Consider the following 17840-nt stretch of genomic DNA (forward strand, 5'->3'; position numbering starts at 1 on the left):
GCACGCTGAGCGTGCGCAAGTCCGTCGTCACGATCGCTCCCAAGTACGCAGCCGCGGCGGCTGGCGTCGTCGCGCTCACGATCGAGACAGACTGAACGTACATGCAGTGGGCGAGGATGTCCGGGATCGGGTCGGGCGACACCTTGTGGCCATGGACAATGACATGGGTAATGCAGTCGCCCCAGTTGAACGCAAAGGCGCCGGGGACGCCAGACACGGACGGGTCCAAGACGAGATACACGGGCATCGCATGTGGCAGCTCGGCATGGAGCCACGCGAGCGCGGCAAAGCCAGGGTCGATAATGACGCCGCCAAACGCAGGCAGCGCGGCAATCGCGACGCGAGCGTACTCTGTCGGGACATGCACCACGCGGACGAATGGCCAGTGGTCGGCGAGGTCGACGACAGCGCCGAGGTCGCGGAGCGCTGCGAGGTCGGGCGGCAGCGTTTCGTCTGGCAGCGCGGCCAGAAAGGCAGCCACGTCCCGTCCGTTCTCCATGGCCTGCAGGATAGCATAGACCACGACGCTTGGCAGGCTCGGCGAAGTCGCGGAAAGGTGCATGTCGACCGTGTTGGCCTCGATCGCGTCGTCGGTCGTTGCCATCGGCTCGGATTGAAATGCTTGCACTGTCACACATGATACCCGTCGAACTATGTAGCCTGCCAAAATCCATGTCCAGCGTCCCAAGCGCAGCCCGTCGCGTCCGGTCAAAAGCGCCAACGTGCAGCGACAGCTACGCGTGCGGTAGGGTCTTACCTGGTATACTTGAAGCCTCGCATGGGAGTTGCCACGTCGGATCTGAATTTCAAAACAAATCTCAAAATGGGTTTTTAAAAGAGATTATGGCGATCGTCGCGCCTTTCCAAGATCCAAACCGGTCTATGCTCGGACGTACTAGTAGCTCAGATGCTGGGCTTTCGAGCATGCATTCGTACGTGCTTGGTACCGATGCTGCTAGGAGGGTCATGAAGGGTGCGCTGGTGACGTGGCGAGCGACGTAGGGTATCTTGTGTCGCCGTCGCCTCCTGGCCTCACGCTCGGCTCAGGTCACGTCCACGATACAGCAGCTGGCATGGGCTCGACGAAAGTGACAGCGTCGACAAGCGGCAACGCGGTATCGCTCGCTACGCATCGCAGGCGACGGTGACCAAGGCGCTCGATCCCGCGATCTCGAGATGTCAACGCTTATACATAACACGATGGATTAGAAGGGGCATAGTCGCGCATACGATTACGGGCGGCCGCGCCCACGACCGCGCCCACGGCCTCGGCCGCGGCCCTTGGCGGCCATTGCGCCGGCCCCCGTGGCCTTGACCTTTTGCTTGGGCGTGTCGTCAATGAGGAGTGTGTCGAGGTTGAGCGAGTCGGGCAAAATGTAGCAGCGGATGTTGTTGCCACGGATGCTCAGCGAGTCGAGCGACGTCGGGTTCTTGCCCTTGACCGTCATCTTGACGGCCTTCAGGTGCGTGTTCATGCTAATGTCGACGCCTGTGACCGTGCCATGCACGACCGTCCCGTTCTTGAGCTCGATGGTCACCGTCTCGTTCGAGAGCTTCATGAGGAACCTATGCCATCGCGCCATCATGAGCATAACCCTTCATGGTAAGGCCATGGGCGCGGGCGGCCACCGCGCCGCCCTGCCCATGCCCCGTGGCCGCATACCGGACGAGCTTCATGCTGCCTGTGTTGCGCTTTCGACCACTGATGAAGATGGAAGCCGAGGCCCTCGATACAAGCACTCGCCGACAATCTAGTAGCGAGGGCTTCGACATCCGGATACAGGCGCCCCGTATCCGGTATTTCTATCCGGATGGGTTGCGGCCAGTGGTTCTTATTGCCAATCGCGGAAGAGCAGGAGGAAGTCGACGACATGGGCCGCGCTCGCAAGATCATCAAGAACGTCATCACGCACACGCGGGGCATGGTCCGCAACCGTGGCATGGAGGCGCCCGAGTGGCTCGAGATGGTCAACCGCTTCCCGCCGCCGGCCATGCCCCGGACCGACTACGACAAGCTGCCCAAGCTCGAGTTCCCGCAGGATCGCCTCGCCGAGCTCTACGCGCGCAAGTGCGGCTTCCCGACCGACGACGAGACCGCGTACGAGTTTGCCGACGAGCAGCTCACGCTTATCGAGCTCGGCGTGCCGGAGAAGAAGGCGTTCGCAATGCTCATGGAGAAGTACGAGCACGTTGAGGGCGACCGGTTCCTGCAAAAGTACTACCAAGTGCGTGGCGAGGCCTTCATCCCGAGCACCAAGCCGCACGAGATGACCGAGCGGTGGGCCAACCAGGAGGCCGCTGCCATCAAGGAAGGCATGCGCCTCGAGTTCGAAGACGCCGCCGAGATCGCGGCCTTGGAGAAGGAATACCACCACGAAGAATAGGTAGAGATATCGTGGAGGCGAGGTAATAGAACAACATAAGTCGTCGTCGTGCGCTTTTATTCCATCGCCTGCGGGACGAGCGCGCCACGACTCGATCGCTGGCGTGACTTCGCCGCGCTTCCTCGCGAGGCCAGTGCCAAGCACGCACAAGATATGAAAGCAGCAGCGGGTCATACCATGATGCGGCGCCGACGTCATAGGCTCTGCATAATTCCCATATGCGCATGCCATCAAGAAATCATCAGCATGGTAGACACCAATCGAGTCTGTGCTCGCATCCGGCCGGTACTGAGTAGGAACATCAGTAACTGTCGTCCGGTCTCCACGCATTTGACGTATTTACACTGTTAGTCAATGCCTCACCAGACTCTTTGTGCACACTACGAAGGAAGACAATATGTCCTTGGCGTCAGTTCAAGCTCCATTATCAATAATGCAAAATGTTCTATAGAGCAAGACGCGCCGTCTTGGCAGATGACTCAGTGGTACGCTGCTCGATGGGCGCTGGTCCGGCGGTCCGTCGCCAACAGCTCGGATATTTCTGCGCCAAGAGCGTCGACGTTCCGACGTTCATAGCCATGGCAATCGCAAACCATCGGCAAGGTCGCCAGCGTCGCTTCAAAGCCCAAGAGGACTTCTTCCAACGCCGTGGGCTCGTACGGCTCGTCGATAGCCGCCGCCGCCACAAGCGCCATGATCTCGTCGTCGCTCAGTTGACGTGTCGGGTCCAACAGCTGCTCCAATGGCCCGAGCGACCGTTCGATAAGACTTGGAACACGGTCATGAACCGAAGCTGCTTGCACCGGAGCTGTGCGAGCCGGCGGACAGGTTGTCTGCGCTGGATCCTGCGATCCCAGCATCGTGCTCGCTGCCGCGTCGCCATCCGGTGTCTACTTTACTGCATCAAGACGAGGGTTGAACCAGCCTGTAGAGCAAACCGAAATCGCCCGAATGGCGTCCTTGGCTGCCCGTTGAATCAAACTCAAACTCCATTTCGTAGTGGCGACGTGGCGCGGTGGAGGCGCGATAACTTTGTGGAGCTCATCGAGAAGATGGACGGGGGAGGAATTGGTGGTTTTGGCTCTCGACCTATCTGGTGCTACCATTGCAGCAACTGATACTCGGGGACTAGGCACCGTACTATGCGTGGTCGGGCGACTGGCATTGGCGCGCGGCTTGCTTCGCATTGCGTCCGAGAGCGCTTGGTGGTCCCGTGACGCGACCCCTTTTCTCTACAACACGGTTGTAAATGGTTGACGGTTCGATAACCATTAGAGGTGGCTACGGGAACCCGCTGCGCACTAGGCGGACGACAGACAGAACATGGTGATGACGCAGCCGCGTCGACAGACGCCGCATTCGGCTTTCGAGGGTACCGGACATCGTCAAGCATGAGCAAGCTTGGCAAGAGCGACGCGAGCCGGGCACGGTAGCCTTTGAGATCTGCGATCGGATTGTGGTGGAGGTGGAGACTCTGGAGCGACTACAAAATGTGGTTGTGAAGCACATCTGGTAGCGTCTGTCGCATCAACGTACGCGGTTGAGGGACATGGACCGCACGTCGAGAAAGGTGCGTACCACGTTGTGGCTCAGATCCAAGACCTACGGGAATGTAGCAAGAGTCCAATTTTGTGACCAATTCGACCAGCAAATGCTGGAGGCTCTCGAGACCATCCACCGTGCGAATCTGGTTGTGCGACAGATCAACGTGAACAAGCGACAAAAAACAGCGCAGGTGGCTCATATCCGACAGCCAGTTGCGGCTCGCATTGAGGTGCTATACACTTATTAATGAGGACAGAAGAAGAACGGCATTGAAGAGAGTACCTCCAACGCAGGGTAGACAAGCGTCGAGTCGACGGCCAAGTCTTGAAGAATGCTGTCCGAGACGTTCAAGCACACGAGCCGCGCTGCATTTTCCTAATGCAGCAGAGCATTCCATGCGACTTCAAGGTGCCCAGTCGTACGATGCGCAGATCCGAGAGGGCGCGGAGATCAGGCCGGCGCACGATTAGCTTGGGGTGGGCGGCCTCGAACGTCAGCGCAGCCATTGTGCAAACCAGCGGTGGCGTCGTTACAACGGGTGTTTAGAACATATTGCGGTCGCCAATCGTATCAAGTTGATAGATAACAGCAATTGATACACAAGCACACGACGAGGACTACAGTTCATAAATGCACCAACTTACCAGATCAAACCATAAAGACCTCGTCCCACACGACACATTGCAGAGCAGAGATCGACCAGCCACGTGCAGCTGGCGGTCTGGGCGCTTTTCCGAATGCAATCGATCACCTGAGCGATCACAGTCTAGATCCAAGGCTTCTCATTGGTCCATGGCAAACAAATGGCAGCCAACAGCCAATGGCATCAACCGTAGCAATGGCGACGCCACGCCGTAGGCACACATGGTCCTGGACGTCATGGCGCGCAGCCTCGTGCGCTGCCTCGCGGACGTCGACGACGTCGAGCGCCTGCTTCAAGCGCTGTGCACTGTCATGTTGGGTCCCGCCTGGACAAGCCTCCTGGCACTTTTGGCCATCGCGCCTCCGATTCGAGCCACCTTGCGGAACACGATCAACGTTGACGACGGGTGCGTCATACGCATGACGTGGCGCCGTGTCCCGCTTCCATTGCATACCAAAGTCATCGCTGCATGGGAATTCAATCAAAAGCAGATGACGGCATCTCATTGGCCCGTCAAGAATAGAAGACAGCCAATGGCATCGCTGCATACCACATTCGACGGGTCAATGGCGGCAAGGCTGCGAATCGAGGTCGTCGACCACGCCACGTCAGGACGCCTTGTCCTGAGCGTCCTTGCGCGCACCTTAGTGCGCTGCCTCGCTGACGCGAATGAAGTCGAGCGCTTGCTTCGAGCGCTGCCTACCGACGTCTCCGATCCTGCCTTGACGAGCCTGTTGGCGCTCTTGAACGCGGTGCCATCGCGCGACTTGGTGCGGCCGACGCTTGAAACGAGTCGTCTCTGTGCCGTGGCCGACCCCGCTGTCCTTGAACAAGTCGCTGTCTTGTACAACGCCGTCCAGGAACACGACCCGACAGTACCCGCGCTCCCCTTCCATGCCGTGCCGACCCTCTACGGTCTCGTTGCTGGAGCGCTCCCGCTCTTTAGCGCTATCAACATCTTCGACCTCATTCCTGTACCAGAAGTGTGGCGCCACGTCACCCTGCAGGCGCACACGAAGGTCGTCGGCGGGTTTTACAGCGCATCTAGCGTCGACGACTTTGCCGCCTGGACAGCCAACATGATCGAGGTCAAGCTCGTCGACCAGGACGGATCGACGTGGCAAAATATCGCTCGCCTCCTCCAAAGCTGTCCGAAGCTGCGCTCGATCACCTACGTGAGCAGGGCTGTCGACGGCGCGCCGACCGCCGACACCTCGGCGTTTTGCACGGCCCTCGCAACGTCCCAGCTTCGAACGCTAAGTCTCAGCAAGCTCAACGCGAGTCCGCGCGCCTTGGACGCGCTGGCGCAGGCGCTTTTGCAATCGAGAACGCTCACCACCCTCACGATCTACCAGATGCCGGCGCTTTGGGATCATCTTTTGCGCGACGACGGGCCGTCGTTCCCGGTGCAACTGGCGTCACTGGACGTTGCCGCCATCACGGCCGAGCACTTGATGCGACTCGTTCGTAAGCTCACGACGACGCGCTTGCGTACACTGCACTGGCGTGAGGCCATTGACGTCACGGACGCCGCCATGACCCTCGACAGTCTGCCGGAGCTCACGTCACTGACGATCCAGAACGTCATCCTAGAGACCTTTCCGCTCCTTCTCCGATTGCGGCATCTGCATGTGCTCTCGGCCACTGTCAACCACGCCACGATGCAAGCGATCGGACAACTCATGGCAACGTCGTCGGTGCTGGAGACCGTCCGTGTCCACGGCTGTTTGTACGTGGATGGCCCACCGGCGGCGATGATTCGCGCGCTTCCCGCCTTCTTTGGCCGCGCCGGAACGGCACTGACGTTGGACGTGTTTGGTCCACAGGGCGCCGCGGCGCTCGCACAAGCGATGACGCGCACGCGTCACACCGCCGAGGTGACGTTGAAGGTCTGCGCGGCACAGCTGCTACTGGACGACGCGACCCGCGGTCTCCTCGATGCCTTGGCGCACTGCGCACGTATGACGCTCGTCGTGGAAGGCGACTCGGACCAAAGTGACGCGCTTGTCGCTCATGCAGAGACGCTGGGTCTGCAGCCACATATCCAGGTTGGGCCGCCGCGCGACGACGAGTCGGCCCCGCGCTACCGCCTGCGATGCAAGGTGCCCATTGGCGGTGTCGAGGCGTGATTTACATACCGGAGGATCCTAGGGGTTGCTACAATCACGACTGATAATGGATTTACAATGCATGTTTCTCTGCAGGCAACCAACTGGAACTACAGCTGCAACTCGACTAGTCTTGAGCGAGGACTCGGGAGACTTTTTCGAGCCAAAAACATTGTCGAATTGACGGTAGGGTGTCGTATTAAATTTAGTACGACACAAAGTATGATATTTTCATACTTTGTGGGGCAACATGTGGTACCACTGTTGATGTGCATGGAGCTTTTGCACTGCGAGCTGTGGTAGCGCCACGTGTTGCAGCGACGAAACGTTGTGTGGTTGGTGGACGGTGGTGCAGTGAAACGGACACCCCTTTCAATAGGATATTGTAGAGTTCCTCGCGTGAAATGAGTCCTCAGAGACCGCGCGCGGCGAAGAGAAAGACGCGGAACAACGATGCGGCGGCGCAGGCGTTCGCACGTCGGGCGCGCGAATTTGTGATCGACCAAGCCTTACGGCGCATGAACGATCAAATCTACGACGAGTATTGTGCAGCACGTGGCTTTTCGTTGCGGCGCCGTCCAAATCCAGAAACTCGCGCGTTGGAGCCATGTCGAGACAACGACGTCGACGTGGACGACGGTGTCGACACCGGAGAAAACGACACCGTTCCAGCACCACCTGCACCTTCAACACTTGCTGCGCAACACGCAGGCAACGCGCCTCTTCCGAATGATGCAAGCACGACGCCACGACGCCTGGCCGCGACCACGCCATCACGGCCGGCGCCCTCCACACGCCTCGCCTTGTCCCGGCCACGGCGAACCACCGCCGCTGCTGATCATCGCACGACGCTTGGTGTCGAACGTCCACCACCAAAAACAGATCCGTGTACACTATGTCTAATTGCCGTACGGTACTTGAACAACAATAACATTGACGGCGTGTCACCGCCGCTGCCGTTCGCTCCGAATTTTGTTTCGCTGATTTGCTGACCACGAACAACGAGCCGCTCAACTTTCCACATGAAAGCGAGCGGTTCTTGGTGGTTCTTACATGTACTAGTACCTGTCGTGGTATACGGCGATGGGTGAGGTGGTGGAAGTTGGCTGGAAGGTTCAAGTACCCGAACAAGCTGCAGATCCACACACGTTCCGACGTGGACGTTTTGCACGGGATTGTGGCCTTCTTGTGTTCAGGGCCTCGCATCCCACGCAGAAAAAGTCGAGCGCGCGTGGGGCGCAAGCAAGCTCGTCCACTTGGATTTGCTTGCACCCACTACACCTGCTATAGTACCATAGTGCGTATGAGTGAATGGCCACGGCGCGTTGCAAGCAGCTAAGAGGCGCTGATAGAGAATGCGGTGTAATACGTGCTCCGTTTCTTCCGAGAAGCTCTGAGGAGATACGACTCGACGGATGCGCCAGCCTACTCGCCAGTATTTATGCACTGGACGTCGTCCAAGCGTCGAGAGTCTGGCCTACTGCCTCTTGCGCAAGGAAGCGCGTCGTAGCGTAGAGGTACATGTACACCACCGGCGGTCTTGCCGACTGCTTTTGTCCGTACCATCCAGATAAACGACGTCCTTGGAAGCTGAGACTGGGTGAGACGAGAGTACACAGCTCGACTGACCATCGAATCCGTGGAAATCTGCACGCGCCCTCTCTACGGATGCATCATCTGACAAGAGCTCTGACCACTGCCTCGTTGTTGGGCTGCATACTCACTTTTGCATTTGCCAACTCGGTACCATGAAGGCAGTCCTTTTGCGCCTTGCCGTGTGCGCGACCATGGTCCTCGCGGCTTTCGCCACAGCGCACCCTGGCTGCGGCGCAGACGTTTCAACGACTGCACCGGTTCCCACTGCGACGACCGCGGCGCCGGCGCCGACGACCGAAGCGCCTGGGACATGGAGGCCGCTGGGTCTTGGCAATGGTTTCAAAGGCGTGTCGGGCGACAGTCAAGGCCTCTGCTTTTTCAAGAAAGGTGAAGTGTTTACGTGGGTCCCAGGCCAGCCGACGATGACCAGCGTCGGCAGCAGCCAAGAATTCGCTTCGTGCGCGAACGGTGTGCTCTACAGTGGCAAGAGCGGCTAAAACAACATCACCGTGACCAACTTGAAGACAAAAGAGACGTCGACGCTGGTGACGGGGCCTCTCGGCTACTTGTCTCCCACCGACGGTCAAACGCTGTGCATCCGAGACCCAGGTTTTCGCTGCGCGACCAACGACGGCAACGGCTTCGGGTCCTTCCAAGATTGGACGCACGGGCGTCTCCTCGCGGTACGCGCCTTCGTCAAGGACCACGCACTTATCTACGACGGCTATGACGGCTACGTCATGTACTACGCCACCGTGGACGCAACCAAGAAGGCAATCACCAACTTCACAAAGATCGCCGACGGATTCTACGCAGCCGCCGATGGTTCAACCGTTTGCGTCACATCGCTCTCGAGCGTCATCTCTTGCGTCACATCTGTCACTGACATGTTGGCTGGGAGATGGAAGACGTACCCGTACGACAACAAGATGATTGATGCGTTCGAGGTCGTTGGCAACACGGTGTACGGTATTAACTTTGACGATGGGACGCTGCACTACCTCCAATTAGCCTAGAGGCAGACACTATTCTACGCATAACGTGCCAATATCACCTCGTGTTTCTCGCGTTCGATTATCTACATCTTGCACGAATCTCCATCTCAAAATCCTAAATGTATGGAGCCTCTAGACGCAACACCAGAAGCGTCCAAACCACCATCAGCGTACAGGAGGTTCTACGCGCAGCCATCTCCTTGACATGCACGCCCGCGTCCTTCATGATATCGCAGAGACACTGAACGAGCTCGCCGGCGTGCGTCGGATGCTTGGCATGCTATTACATCCATCGGTGCATCATACAAACCAGAGCGACATGCCAAAAGTACATACATGGTGGGTTACAATTGCCACAGCGGCGACGCAGGAACGGGTCACTCGCAAACTCGTCGACGAGCGTCGACGGCTCCGTCGGCAGTCGCTTCTTGCGCACTCACTCATCGCCCACTCGATCGACGCGTTTGCCTTGCGCCAACATCAACGACAAAAAAGACAGGAGAGAGAGGACGACCTCGTTCTCGATCTCAATAAACAATGCAAACGCAAGGTTCTCCAGCGTGTACTTGTAGTCGCCATATACCGTGGTCGTCGTAGGAAGGCTGCCCCGCACCACGCACAAGGTTCGGTACATCTACCGCATCGTCCATCGTCCATGCATCCAGCGCATCTCGCATCTACCTGGTCGCCGTTGCCTTGAAAGAACCGGTCACAAGCACTAGCATAGCATGAAATGATCACGTCTAAAGATGAAACGAGAGCACAAGTATCACCCGCAAAGACACCCTTCGTCCTTGGACTTGCCCGGCGCTGTGACATGATACCCGAGATGGCCCTACATACACCACCATGAGCATCATCCTCGTTTGCATCAACGGAATCACAAGCAGAGAAGGATGTACGATGGTATCGCACTGCAGCGTCTCGATGCGGAGGCTGCATGCGCCTGTCTGTGTGCCACGTGGTGAGCTTGGTGACGACGATGTGTCGAGGATCTTGTTGCCGCCTGCGTGGCTAAAGTGCTTTGGCGTCGTCCAAATGTACGTGTGGCCATTGCGATAGCGCAGGGTCACCTCGCGCCCGACGTCGAGCAGCGCGTACGGGGCGGCGGGATCGACGAGCGCGCAGTCGCCGACGCCTTGTCGATGAGCAAGTAGGCGTAGTTCGTAGTTGTCGTCGAGGAAGGGCAGCGTGACGAACGCCATCGACTCGTGCGAGGTGGTTTCGACGGCCAACATGGCGGAGATCCAGCTCACCGACACGGACGGCTCGCTGTGGCAAGGCACCTGTCGCCTCTTGCAGCACTGTCCCAAGGTGCGTTCAATCAACAATGCGAGCAACCACGCTGGCGCCGATCGACGAGGTCCGTGCGTTTTGTTTTTTTGCTCTGCCCTCGCAACGTCCCGGCTTCAGACCCTGAGCCTCTCCAAGCTCATCGCGAGCTCATTGGACGCGCACGCTCTCCGACATGACGTACAACTGGATGCCGGGTCTCTGGGACCTTGTGCAGCAGCATCAGCTCGTACTAGAGTACAAGTGCAACCTGGTGTCTTCCAGTCGCCATCCCACATCCCGTTACAGTGGCACGCCGATTAGCGTTCAACGCAGTAATACGGCTCTAATGGACCCATGGATTCCGCACACAAAAGAAGACTCATCCCTCACCTATTACAGAAGCACAACTAGCTTGACCATACGTACTATAGCTACCGACATTGCACGTGCCTGATCTCTCACGGCATCGCAAATGCAATCTGGCCTTGCATGTCCTGGCGCCACGTCATAACCCTATAAATTCGATCCACCTATCGAATCGTAGAGGAACAGCGCACGCACCAGCAATTTCGACGATGACCAAGCGCGGCTGCCAGCGTGCCACGAGCTCTTCGAGCCTGCCAGGCTTCGTTCTACATGGCCTCCTCCACATGCTAGACGACGACAGCGATGTCCTCAACCTGCTCGATGCGCTGCCGGTGGTGACACTACCGCCCTAGCTCGTCGCACTTCGCGACCTCGGCGCCGTCGTCGACCTCGACGAGCACTGGCCGGTCGTCAACGTGACCAAGATCCCGATCCAACATGCTCACTTGGCCATCGCCGCGCTGCCTGCCTTTACTGGCGTGCACGTGGACTCTGGCGTGGCCTCGTTGGCGTGGCTCGATGCGACGCCCAAAGCGCCCGTGACGCTGGTTGCAGATGCGTCGGTGCCTGGTGCGCTCAGTGCCTTTGCCTACGTCTGTGACCAATTCGTACAAGTTGAAGAACTCTTGCGCGTGCACCAGCGTTACGAGGTGTCGTCTGGTGTCTTCAAGGCGCCGTCGCCTGTCACACCTCGGCGGCATTATTAACTCGAGTGCTCAACGTGCCCATACCTTGTAGCGGACTTGACAGCGTCTCTCAAATGTGGGTGGGCCGTCTTCTGGCGCCTTTCTGCCGTTGGTGTCGCACGTACTGGTACTACAGACCGAGGGAATAAGACTCTTCCCTTGCTGCAGACATAAGACTCTGCGTGCATTGGCTCTGCGTGCATAGGCAATAATAATCGCGGGAGGGCACACAGATCGTAGAACAACCACAGCCGCACACACAAAACACGCTACCTTTTGTATGGACGAGGGAGTGCATGCGGCTGTGGTCGTTCTACAATTGTAGCCCAGCTACATCACCTCATTGGGGCAGAAGATGTCCACATCGCAGGGGCACCCGACGACGTGTTATTGTCAAAAGGACCGAGGACATCGCTACCGCAAGCGCCAGCGCAAATGCCACGCGTCCATACAACCCTGTTCTAGCATCTCCAAGTGCCACGTCATGGCCCTGAAATAGAACCCGTTCGTTGGGCCTTCGGGTCGAGAGACTTGGCAACTTTGAAAACACCTCGACCATGTCCAAGCGCATTTGCCAGCGTGCCGCATCCCCACGCCTACCAAGCGTCGCGCTCCATGCCCTCCTCCAGATGCTGAACGGCACGCACGATGTACTTTCTGTGCTCAACGCGCTGCCAGTGGCGACGCTGCCGCCAGAGCTCCTCGCGCTCCGCGACCTTAGCACTCTTGTCTACCTCACTGACCACTGGCCTGTTGTCCATGCGACCAAGATCCCAGTCCAGCATGCTCGCTTGGCCATCGCCGCGCTACCAGCGTTCAAGGGCATCCACGTGGACCCTGGTTTTGCGCCGCTCGCCTGGCTCGACGCGACGCTACCGCCGCATATGCCCGTGTCGCTCGATGTCGACCCCAAGGTTCCCGGCGCGCTCTGCGCCTTTGTGCACGTCTGGGGCAGCCACGTCGTCAACGTTGTTCTCAAGGGCTGCTATGTCGAGCTCGACCCGATCCCCGACGTCCTCGCACGCTGCGTCAACGTGGAATCGGTGACCATCAAGAACCGGGCGGAACCAAACAGCATTGCTACGTACGTGGCGGCAATTCCGATGACGCATTTGCACACGCTCAAGGTGCTTCATGCGGACGGGCAGCTGGACGATATCTCGGCCATCGTTGCCTGGCTGCAAGGACCCAAGGCAACGTCGTTGACGCTTGCGTGCGACGCAGTGAATGCCCCGACGGCGCTGGCGCGCGCGATCCAAGCATCGACGACGCTGACGTCATTGCGCATTGTGGACGCGATCGATCTTCAACGCGCGTTGGTCGCCTTGCCCAAAGACTTGCACCATATTACGTCGCTTGCCGTGCGTGACAGATATGGCGACGGCGGGTCTGCCGTGGGATTGCTCCAAAAGCTGAATCCGACCAAGCTCCTCTCGTTCACCCTCGAGCTTCCCAAGCTGTCGATGTCACTGACAGCGACAGTGACGACGAGCTGCCCGTCATGAACGTCATCAACACGCTCGCGGTCTACCCGGCTCTGGAGACAATGCGTCTCGTCAACGCACGTCTTGCGGCTGTGACGACGGCGGGTGTCTGGCCACAGCTGACGTCTGTCACCCTGCGTCGGAGTACGTTCAAGGCGGCCAATGACGTCGTCAACGTGATCCAGCAGCTCTCGACGTCGCGCTGCCTCACGGTTGTCGACTTGAGCCACACGAAGCTCGGGGCCGCTGGATTTGGAGAGCTCGCGTGGGCGCTGCCGGCGTGGATGGCGCGCGGGCTTCGGACGTTAGTGCTCTCTGGGACGGGTATCAGTGACAACGACGTTGTACTCTTTGCCGTCGCGCTTGCCTCGGGCAAGAACCGACGGCCTCTGACCGTCGATATGACGTCGAATGAGCTTGGAGTCGCTTCCGTGAAGCTGCTCTTGGGGGCGCTCAGCGCCTGCCGCAACGTCGCATTGCATGTGGAGACGTGCCACCATAACACGTTGTACAGCCTTGTGCAGCGGCATCGGCTCGTAGAAGTGCGCCCTGGTGTCTTCATGTCGCCTCCGACGTCGTCGCCGTGGCATAGCTTTTAGCGCTAGCGATATTGATTGATTTTGATTCTGTCTTTTCTTGATGTATCCGGATCAGGGGACAAGTCATCGGTACTGGTAGTACGCGCCATCTGGATCTTTCCTTGCAGCTCCAAGTGCCACGTCATACCGTCCAAATTGAATACCTTGGTCCATCCATTCGTAGAGGTACTTATCCATTTTGCCGCGGTCACAGATGACCAAGCGCGTCTGCCAGCGTGCCACGTCGCCAAGACTGCCATGCGTCGTGCTGCATGGCATCCTCGCCATGCTGAAGGATGGGCGCGACGTGGCTGCCCTCCTTGCAGCGCTGCCAGCCGAGATGCTCTCGCCCGAGCTCGTTGCGCTCCGCGACCTCAGCGCCGTCGTCGACCTCGCCGACCACTGGCCGGTCGTGCATGTCACCACGATACCGATCGAGCACACACGCCTTGGTATTGCCGCGCTACCTGCATTCGCCGGTATCTACGTGGATCCTGGCATCGCCGCCGTCGCGTGGCTGGACGCGACCTTGCCGCCGAGGATGCCACTGACGCTGGCCGTGGATCCTTCTGTGCTCGGCACGCAAAGCGCCTTTGCCTATGCGTGGGGCGACCGTGTCACGACCGTCATTGTCCACGGTCATGACATACAGCCCGACGCGATTCCGGACCTCCTTGGACGCTGCGTCAACGTCTAGACAGCGACGATTCAAGACGCCACGACATCCGACACGGCGACGTACATGGCAGCGCTTCCAAAGCAGCATTTGCATACGCTCACGGTGATTACCTCCGCCTTTGGTCCAATGGACACGTCTGCGATGGTTGCATGGCTCCAAGAACCGCACGCGACGTCGTTGACACTGGGGTGCTCTTCCGTGTCCGACCCGTCGGCGCTCGCCGATGCGATTCAAGCATGCGTTACGCTGAGAACCTTGAGCCTCTTGGGCGCGATGGACGTTCAAGAAGCGCTGGTGGCATCGCCAAAGACCTTGCCGCACATCACATCGCTCACCGTCGTGGAATCGCGTTTCGGCGACGGTGCCACCCTCGGCTTGGTCAAGAAGCTCGATCGCACCAAGATCGTCTTTTTCGACTTTGAACATATAAAAGGCATGGGCGACAACGACTTTGGCAACCGGCCCGAAACGAGTGTGCTCGACACACTCGCGCTGTGCCCCGCGCTCCGGACACTCCGGCTTGTCCGCATCCACATAACTCCGACCACGACGACTGGAACCTGGTCGCACTTGTCGACGGTCGCCGTGCAGAATACGACGTTCAAGACACCTGGCGACGCCGTCAAGCTCCTCCAGTGGCTCTCGACCTCGCGCTGCCTAAAGGACGTCGACTTGGGCTATACGCAGCTCGGGACGGCTGGGTTTGTCGAGCTGGCGCGGGCGCTGCCGGCGTGGATGGCGAGAGGCCTACAGAGTTTGAGACTTCAGGAGACAAAGATGGGTGACGACGACGCTGCCATCCTCGTCGTTGCGCTCGCTTCGGGCACGAACCGACGGCCGCTCACGGTCAATGTGCGGTCAAACCCTTTCTCAGAGGCGTCGACAAAGCTCTTTTTGGACATGCTGGGGGCGAGCCACAACGTCACGCTACATGTGGGCACGGGCCGCTTCACAGCCAGCATCCAAAACTATGTGCAGCTGCACCATCTTGTGCTGGTGCAGCCCGGCGTACTGACGTCGCCACCGCGCTCGTCGTCGCCGTGGTATGCCATTTGAACCATTAATCGTAGGTGTGCTAGAAACTTAATGCATACTCGTACTATGATTGTCTTGCTGGCAGACCTTGCTTTGGATAAAAGATAAGGCAAGAAAACAAGGTGCGTCGTAAAGTCTTATCACACTGCGACGAAAAAGAGATTGAGCCGAGATGCCGATAGCACGAGGTAGACACGACAAGGCTGCGCTTGCGCCATCGTTTTGTCGTCCTAGACAAATGATGGAACCAGTCCAAATGCTCCAGCACAGGCTGTCCAGTACAAAGGAGTGAAAATGGAACAAGTAGAACCCGTACGCATGTCCAAGTATCGGCTGCAGCATAGCTACCTGAAGTACTCGATTATTGAATGTGTACTCTCGCATTTTGTCTATCTGGCCTCTTTGTTGCCAGTCTCGTAGATCGCTAGCCATCCCGTACATGTCCGAGTGCCACGTCATGCCACGTTGCCGAGCCTGCCATGCGCCGTGCTACATGACATCCTCGCCATGCTGAAGGATGGACGCGACGTCGCTGCCCTCCTTGCAGCGCTGCCAGACGAGATGCTATCGCCCGAGCTCGTTGCGCTCCGCGACCTCGGCGCCGCCGTGGACCTCGCCGACCACTGGCCGGTCGTGCATGTCACCACGATGCCGATCGAGCACACACGCCTTGGCGTGGCTGCGCTACCTGCATTCGCCGGCATCTACATGGACGCTGGCTCTACGTCGCTCGACTGGCTTGACGCCAAACTGCCGCCCACGATGCCGCTAACGTTGGTCGTGGATCCGTCGGGCCACGATACGCTGAGCGCCTTTGTCAATGCATGGGGCGACCGCGCCATGCATGTGGCTGTCAAAGGCCCTTGGGAGGAACCAAGCCCGGTCCCGGACCTCCTCGGACGCCTTGTCAACGTCCAAAGCGTGACGATCGAGCACGCTACGCCGCCAGTCATGACAACGTACCTTACAGCGCTGCCGAAGCAGCACTTGCATACGCTCCAAGCGGTTGCCTCCGCCTTTGGTCCAATGGATGCGTCTGCGATTGTGTCCTGGCTCCAAGGACCGCATGCGACGTCACTCAACCTCGGGTGCTCTTCCGTGTCCGACCCGACGGCCCTCGCCGACGCAATTCTCGCTTGCACGACGCTACGGTCCTTGAAGCTTCATGCCGTGAGCAACGTTCAAGAAGCGCTCATGGCATCGCCAAAGACCTTGACGCACATCACATCGCTCACCGTCGTTGAATCGCGTTTCGGCGTCGGTGCCACCCTCGGCTTGGTCAAGAAGGTCGATCGCACCAAGGTCCATACGGTCATCTTTAATCGTTTCGAGGGCCAGGGCAACAATGGCGACGTTGGTGTCAACCGGCCCGGAACGAGCGTGCTCGACACACTCGCGCTGTGCCCTGCGCTCCGGACACTCCGGCTTGTCCGCGTCCACATAGCTCCGATCAGGACGACGGGAACTTGGTCGCACTTGTCGACGGTCGCCTTGCGGGATACGACGTTCAAGACACCTGGCGACGCCGTCAAGCTCATCCAGTGGCTCTCGACCTCGCGCTGCCTAAAGGACGTCGACTTGGACCGCACGCAGCTCGGAGCGGCTGGGTTCGTCGAGCTGGCGCGGGCGCTGCCGGCGTGGATGGCAAGAGGCCTTGAGACGTTGAATCTCCGCGGGACACAACTCTGTGACGACGACGCTGCGATTCTTGTCATTGCGCTCGCTTCGGGCACGAACCGACGGCCGCTCACGGTCAATGTGCGGTCAAATCCTTTCATGAAGGCGTCGACAAAGCTCTTTTTGGGCATGCTGGGGGCGAGCCACAACGTCACGCTACATGTGGGCATGCGCCGCTACACCGACGGCACCCGAAAGCATATGAAGCTGCACCAGCTCGTGCAGGTGCAGCCCGGTGTACTGACGTCGCCACCGCGCCAATCGTCACGGTGGCATAGCGTTTAACTCAATATGACACATTTTTGATGGGTGACAACAGTCTGACTTTCTCCAGCGCAGGCTTGTCTGGCTCGACATGTAGTGAGGGACACGTTCCGAGGTAGAATTGGCTCGTGCTCCGACGTAGTGCTACGCTTGCAAAGCTTTTGACTTCGTTCAATCGCTCACTGGCGTTCAACGCCAACGCGCAACAAGTTGCCCGTCTGCGAGATCGCTGCCCATCATCCGATGTGGACTCTACTGGAATATCCAAGCGCCACGTCATACCTTCCACATCCGATACGAAACGTATAAAATGGTAGAGGTTCGTGTTTAAAATTGCCACGTCGGCGAAGACTGGGCGCGACGTAGCCGTCCTCCGTGCAGCGCAGTCAAACGAGATGCGATCGCCCGAGCTCATCGCGCTCCGCGGGAGTAGTGGAAAGAAATCACTAGCTGCCAGTCGATCAAGTAGCTTGCATAGAAATAGAAACCCATGGTGGTCCGTCCGGTAATAAACCGCCGGACCAG

The 17840-nt window shown here is 58.7% G+C and overlaps 11 protein-coding genes across 11 annotated transcripts; 8 read left to right on the forward strand and 3 right to left on the reverse strand.

Moving 5' to 3' along the window:
- Nucleotides 1-1232: 1232 nt before the first annotated feature.
- SPRG_09710 (hypothetical protein) lies at nt 1233-1559 on the reverse strand (the record flags this gene model as incomplete). The annotated part of the gene is made up of 1 exon (XM_012348859.1): nt 1233-1559. One exon carries the CDS (start codon nt 1557-1559, stop codon nt 1233-1235), a length of 327 nt encoding a protein of 108 aa, XP_012204249.1.
- Nucleotides 1560-1834: 275 nt separating this feature from the next.
- On the forward strand, nt 1835-2437 carry SPRG_09711 (hypothetical protein). The gene has a single exon (XM_012348860.1). It carries the CDS (start codon nt 1872-1874, stop codon nt 2382-2384), a length of 513 nt encoding a protein of 170 aa, XP_012204250.1. The 5' UTR covers nt 1835-1871; the 3' UTR covers nt 2385-2437.
- Nucleotides 2438-2863: 426 nt separating this feature from the next.
- On the reverse strand, nt 2864-3168 carry SPRG_09712 (hypothetical protein; the record flags this gene model as incomplete). The annotated part of the gene is made up of 2 exons (XM_012348861.1): nt 2864-3118; nt 3154-3168. 2 exons carry the CDS (start codon nt 3166-3168, stop codon nt 2864-2866), a joined length of 270 nt encoding a protein of 89 aa, XP_012204251.1.
- Nucleotides 3169-5131: 1963 nt separating this feature from the next.
- SPRG_09713 (hypothetical protein) lies at nt 5132-6762 on the forward strand. The gene has a single exon (XM_012348862.1). It carries the CDS (start codon nt 5139-5141, stop codon nt 6699-6701), a length of 1563 nt encoding a protein of 520 aa, XP_012204252.1. The 5' UTR covers nt 5132-5138; the 3' UTR covers nt 6702-6762.
- Nucleotides 6763-8428: 1666 nt separating this feature from the next.
- SPRG_09714 (hypothetical protein) lies at nt 8429-9292 on the forward strand (the record flags this gene model as incomplete). Its single annotated transcript, XM_012348863.1, has 2 exons — nt 8429-8746; nt 8801-9292. The coding sequence occupies 2 exons, from the start codon at nt 8429-8431 to the stop codon at nt 9290-9292; spliced, it is 810 nt and encodes a 269-aa protein (XP_012204253.1).
- A 748-nt stretch (nt 9293-10040) lies between these two features.
- SPRG_09715 (hypothetical protein) lies at nt 10041-10476 on the reverse strand (the record flags this gene model as incomplete). Its single annotated transcript, XM_012348864.1, has 2 exons — nt 10041-10106; nt 10174-10476. The coding sequence occupies 2 exons, from the start codon at nt 10474-10476 to the stop codon at nt 10041-10043; spliced, it is 369 nt and encodes a 122-aa protein (XP_012204254.1).
- Nucleotides 10477-11121: 645 nt separating this feature from the next.
- SPRG_09716 (hypothetical protein) lies at nt 11122-11619 on the forward strand (the record flags this gene model as incomplete). Its single annotated transcript, XM_012348865.1, has 2 exons — nt 11122-11244; nt 11266-11619. The coding sequence occupies 2 exons, from the start codon at nt 11122-11124 to the stop codon at nt 11617-11619; spliced, it is 477 nt and encodes a 158-aa protein (XP_012204255.1).
- Nucleotides 11620-12155: 536 nt separating this feature from the next.
- On the forward strand, nt 12156-13681 carry SPRG_09717 (hypothetical protein; the record flags this gene model as incomplete). Its single annotated transcript, XM_012348866.1, has 2 exons — nt 12156-13033; nt 13075-13681. The coding sequence occupies 2 exons, from the start codon at nt 12156-12158 to the stop codon at nt 13679-13681; spliced, it is 1485 nt and encodes a 494-aa protein (XP_012204256.1).
- Nucleotides 13682-13874: 193 nt separating this feature from the next.
- Nucleotides 13875-14357, forward strand: SPRG_09718 (hypothetical protein; the record flags this gene model as incomplete). Its single annotated transcript, XM_012348867.1, has 1 exon — nt 13875-14357. One exon carries the CDS (start codon nt 13875-13877, stop codon nt 14355-14357), a length of 483 nt encoding a protein of 160 aa, XP_012204257.1.
- Nucleotides 14358-14402: 45 nt separating this feature from the next.
- SPRG_09719 (hypothetical protein) lies at nt 14403-15452 on the forward strand (the record flags this gene model as incomplete). The annotated part of the gene is made up of 1 exon (XM_012348868.1): nt 14403-15452. The coding sequence occupies one exon, from the start codon at nt 14403-14405 to the stop codon at nt 15393-15395; it is 993 nt and encodes a 330-aa protein (XP_012204258.1). The 3' UTR covers nt 15396-15452.
- A 429-nt stretch (nt 15453-15881) lies between these two features.
- Nucleotides 15882-17336, forward strand: SPRG_09720 (hypothetical protein; the record flags this gene model as incomplete). The annotated part of the gene is made up of 1 exon (XM_012348869.1): nt 15882-17336. One exon carries the CDS (start codon nt 15882-15884, stop codon nt 17334-17336), a length of 1455 nt encoding a protein of 484 aa, XP_012204259.1.
- Between the last annotated feature and the right edge of the window lie 504 nt (nt 17337-17840).

This window comes from Saprolegnia parasitica (genome assembly GCF_000151545.1).
Source record: "Saprolegnia parasitica CBS 223.65 unplaced genomic scaffold supercont2.48, whole genome shotgun sequence".
NCBI classification, from domain to species: Eukaryota; Oomycota; class Saprolegniomycetes; order Saprolegniales; family Saprolegniaceae; genus Saprolegnia; species Saprolegnia parasitica.

Excerpts from the sequence above, each read along its gene's own strand:
- SPRG_09711 (XM_012348860.1), top strand. The coding sequence starts at position 1,872 with ATGGGCCGCGCTCGCAAGATCATCAAGAACGTCATCACGCACACGCGG.
- SPRG_09713 (XM_012348862.1), top strand. The coding sequence starts at position 5,139 with ATGGCGGCAAGGCTGCGAATCGAGGTCGTCGACCACGCCACGTCAGGA.